This window comes from Caenorhabditis briggsae (assembly GCF_000004555.2).
Source record: "Caenorhabditis briggsae complete genome, chrIV, whole genome shotgun sequence".
Classification (NCBI taxonomy): domain Eukaryota; kingdom Metazoa; phylum Nematoda; class Chromadorea; order Rhabditida; family Rhabditidae; genus Caenorhabditis; species Caenorhabditis briggsae.
The window spans coordinates 4,804,423-4,808,706 of record NC_013487.2 but is presented as its reverse complement, the minus strand read 5'-3'; the positions used below and the strand labels follow the sequence as shown (position 1 = coordinate 4,808,706).

Below are 4,284 nucleotides of genomic sequence, written 5' to 3'. Positions count from 1 at the left end.
AGTTTTTCTCATATTTTGCAGCAAATTTCGTCGAATATGGTTGGTTTTTCATTGTTTTTTGCGGTATTTTAAAATATATTCGACGAAATTTGCTGCAAAATATGCGAAAAACTAAAAAATGAGTAAATTTAATATTTTCCCGCCGGGTTACTGTCGCACTCGTTTCAACTGTTTCCGGATGCATCCATCCGCGGATGTTTACGCTTTCAGATATTTGTTTACAAACATCGCATACACGTCGACTCAACCTTTTTTTCTCTGACAAGGATAATATTTAAAACCTGTATTGAAAGGCTCATCTCAATTTTTTGAATTGATAATAGATAAACTACCGTAATCATTCTAATGGAACGACCTACTTGCTTTTAACTTTGAGTCAATTTATCTCAGTTCCTGTGAAAGATATGAAAAGTTGTTAACTGATAAATTGCTTATCATAATATCACAAACGTTTTATCAGTTGACATATTTTTGATATCCTGCATAGGAGCCAAGAAAAATTAGCTCAAGCTTGGTAGAATGAGTGTTTTGCTATTCTATTTAGTTTTGCCTAAAAATTGAAATGACAATCCGAATTTGTATTTATTTTTAAAAAACCCAAAACAAAAGTGGACATCCTCGTCTGCTTTGAAATCATAACGACCTGGCACGAGTTGTGATAATTGTTTTTTTTTAATTCTGAATAATTGAAGGAAGAAGTCGTCAACATCAAATCTAAAAATCTCCGAAGTTTAATTTGGGAAGTTCACATCATGATATCAAAAATTCAGAAAAAAAATCTTTTTATCTGTTTTTTCACTGAGGTTCTATGATTTTGATGAATGCAAAAGCTTACATCATAAAATTAACACTGTTACGATAGTTATAGAAAAAACTTGAACATTTTATTTAAAAGTTTGAAGATTCACAAAATCAATCGAAATTGGTTTACTTTCATCAGTGACTCATTTTACCGTAACTACTCTAATCGCAAATCCTGCTATGTTACGGATGTGATTTTGAAGGACAATTTTTCTACGACTCTCGTTCATTCTTGCCGATATCCCAAACATTTGATAGATGGAAATTTTCCAATTTCCTAAAGTAAAAAAAAAACAACCACTGAAAATCTAATAGAGCAGTTTTTTAGGTTAAAATTTTTCAACAAAGTTTTTTTTCTCAAAAGTTTCCCAAATTTTTATTCCGTCTTCTCTGCTCCTGATATCCCTGATTCTTCAGGTAGACCAGAATGGAGTTTACATTGTTTCATGGAAGCTCCACTCTTCTTATTCATTTTCCTCTGTACTTCTTCAAAAGTTTCCCCAATAAAATTCCTTTCTTTTTTTCGTTCCTTTTCTTCCCATATTTCTCAATTTCAGTTCAAAAAACCAAAACCTAATCGAGTCGATCTGGGCGGTTCAGCTACGTCACAACGCAACCCAATCCAGGTCTAATTTGATACCAATTGAGTTGAATTTCTTTTTGTTGCAATAAAACCAAAGTGGCACCTTCTCGGAATGAATTCAAAATTCAGATCGAATTAGATCAGTTGCATTTCGGTTTCAATTGGAAACCTTCGAATAAAGTTGGAATTAACTCCTAAAACCTAAAACTTTCCGGGTTGCTAATTCGATTTCGCAGCGTGTTTCGGATCAAATTTGATTCGAAATAGAAACCTTCTTTTGATATCAAATTTGGGTTTGAAACGAAGCGCCCGCCCGGCGACATAAACATCTTTGAATGAATTGATAACGACGATTTGCATTCTTAATCTCTTCTGCAATTATTTTCTTGTTAAAAGGCAACAAAACACAATAATAGAAATTTTAATAAAAATATCATACATGTGGATGGCCGGGCAGGATAAGTAGATGTGAGCCCGGTGGGGTTCTTTAAAAAACACGTTTCTTCTATTTTAGATATCATGCCTACCGTATTCTTGCAAGTCGCCAATGTGATTCATAAACTCTCGTAGCTTTGCGTCTTCTGGTTTGCTTGATGGCCAGTAGCCTAGGTTCATGAACCGTACTCCAAGTTTCGGCGCCACTATTTCATCAATGGATACATAATGAACCTGTCAAAGAACCAGAGCCATAGTCGTCCAATGAGAGAAGTAATATTGAGTAGAAGATTCATTGTTGAAAACTAGGAAGAATGAAAAGTGAGGAGTGAGGAATAGTATGTTTACGAGCCGACTCTTTTTAAATTACTCCAAAATTGTCGTATAGTTGTCTCAAAATTAGCTCAACTCTTCTCAATTTCAGCCAATCAACGCCAACTCGTAACAATGTCCGGACGTCAAGGAGGAAAGGCTAAGCCACTGAAGGCACCAAAGAAGGGAGAGAAGGATCTCTCTGAGGTAAGTGATAATGATGACACTACACAGTTTATACTGTTTGGGGGTGTAATATAAGGAAAAAACTGATGATGAAAGGAAACCTAGTGATCAGTTCTCCCTCGCGTCCAATTTTGTTCCATTTTTGGGTGTAGTTTGATATAGAACACGGCACGGATGTAAACTTTTGAACAGTTCCCCGCCCCTCTAAAAACCATTTCGACCCCGTAGGCGCCATTTTTCTCATCTTAAGACACATGTAATCTTTGTAAAACACATTACATTGCAACTAGATTTTTGTTGCCGTTGACAACACGAATAAGGCGAAGTGAACATCCGGGGTTTTTTTTCAGGAAGATGTCGAGTTCAAGAAGAAGCAGCAGGAGGAGGCCAAGAAGATCAAGGAGATGGCAGCCAAGGCTGGCCAGCGTGGACCACTTCGTGAGTTTCTTCTCAATGGATCATAGATGAGAGGATTTGGAATACAAAAACCAATTTTTTCGACCTCAAAAATCTCCAAACATACAAATTTCCCAAAAATAACACATGCCGTAAAACCTGTCTTAGATGGGCCGGCCCTTCTTTTGTTCCAAGGTGCTTCCGGAGGGCCCTTTTAATAGAAAGGTCCCACTATTAGAGAAGTCCTTCTAATACAGGTTTTACGGTATATGCCAATGACATGCTTCATAGCGAAATGTTCATATTTTCAGTCGGAGGAGGAATCAAGAAGTCTGGAAAGAAGTAAAATGAGCAGCACATCACACCTCATCCAACCATCACAAAACTTTTCTCTTTTTTGAATTCGACAAAATCTTTCTGTTATTCCATTTTCGTTTCCTGTTTTCTTCTTCTCCATTCCCCCCTCACAAAAACTGTATATCATATTTTGCCGAATAAAGTTTTGTTTGAAATTTGTTTTGGATTGAAATATTTATAGAACACCGTAAACACTCTAATAGAACGCCACCCGGACCGTCCACTTTGAGCTCAATTATCTCGGTTCCTATAGAAGATCAAAAAGTTGTCAACTGACAAAATGTTTATCATAATATCAGCAACACTTTTATAGTTAACCACTATTTGATATCTTTTACAGAAAATGAGATACATGGGCTCAAATTTAACGATTCGGATGGCGTTCTATTAGAGTGTTTACGGTATTTCAAATTTATGTCTCTAATTCTGTTCAAATTATAAAATTTCAAAATCTGAGTTTTCTGAAAGTCCTAAAATAAGCACTTCCCTAATTTCCTAAGTATTCGAAACCCGAGTTTAAAGAAATTTCGAAAAACTGAATTTCCTTGAAATCCCTAAAATTTCAAAAAAATCAAAAATTTCTGAAATGCCGAAAATTTTAAAATCCGAATTTCACAGAATTCTGGGATTCTTAAAATCCAATTTTTCGAAAAATTCTGAAATTTTCGATGCCCGAATTTCACGAAATTTTCAAAATCCGACTTTTCGGGAATTCGGAAAATTTCAAAATCCGTAATTTCTTCGAAATAGACATTTTCTCAAATTCCGAATTTTTTAGAATCCGAAAATTATCCCTCCAACAATTGGATTCTTTTTATTGTCCACTAATTTTTTTCTTTTTTTTCAAAGTAATAATAAAATATTTTTCATACTTGTGGAAAAGATGGCCGGCCCGCGGGCAGGACCGGGCCGGGCCGGAAAAAATTACACATGGCCGGCCCGCTTTTTGAAAATTTCGAAATTTTAGAGCAAATCATCATTTTTCAAGATGGCTTTTCTCCTTAATAAATAAAAATCCACACTAGAGGACGATTCTGTCGAAAAAAAAAACTGTTTTGAGGTCGTTTTTAGAAAAAATTTCATCCTTGGCTTAATGAAGTTTTATTTTTTTTTTGCTAAAAATTCAATTAAATTGACTTTTTCGGATGGTTGTATGCATTTGGATTAATATTTGTGCTATTAAAAATGTATTGACACATTTGAAAAGTAACATT

At 35.0% G+C, this 4,284-nt stretch overlaps 2 protein-coding genes across 2 annotated transcripts in view; one reads left to right on the top strand and one right to left on the bottom strand.

The window, feature by feature from the left end:
• The window catches only part of CBG21704, a gene marked incomplete at both ends in the record, with an annotated part of 3,714 nt that extends 2,683 nt beyond the window's left edge, over positions 1-1,031 (bottom strand). The window contains one exon of the mRNA XM_045235235.1: positions 1,019-1,031. Within this exon, the coding sequence (XP_045097381.1) occupies positions 1,019-1,031 (13 nt within the window). The remainder of the gene's footprint in view (positions 1-1,018) is intronic.
• Positions 1,032-2,266: 1,235 nt separating this feature from the next.
• CBG21705 lies at positions 2,267-3,059 on the top strand (the record flags this gene model as incomplete). The annotated part of the gene is made up of 3 exons (XM_002632903.1): positions 2,267-2,338; positions 2,668-2,755; positions 3,025-3,059. 3 exons carry the CDS (start codon positions 2,267-2,269, stop codon positions 3,057-3,059), a joined length of 195 nt encoding a protein of 64 aa, XP_002632949.1.
• Positions 3,060-4,284: the final 1,225 nt, after the last annotated feature.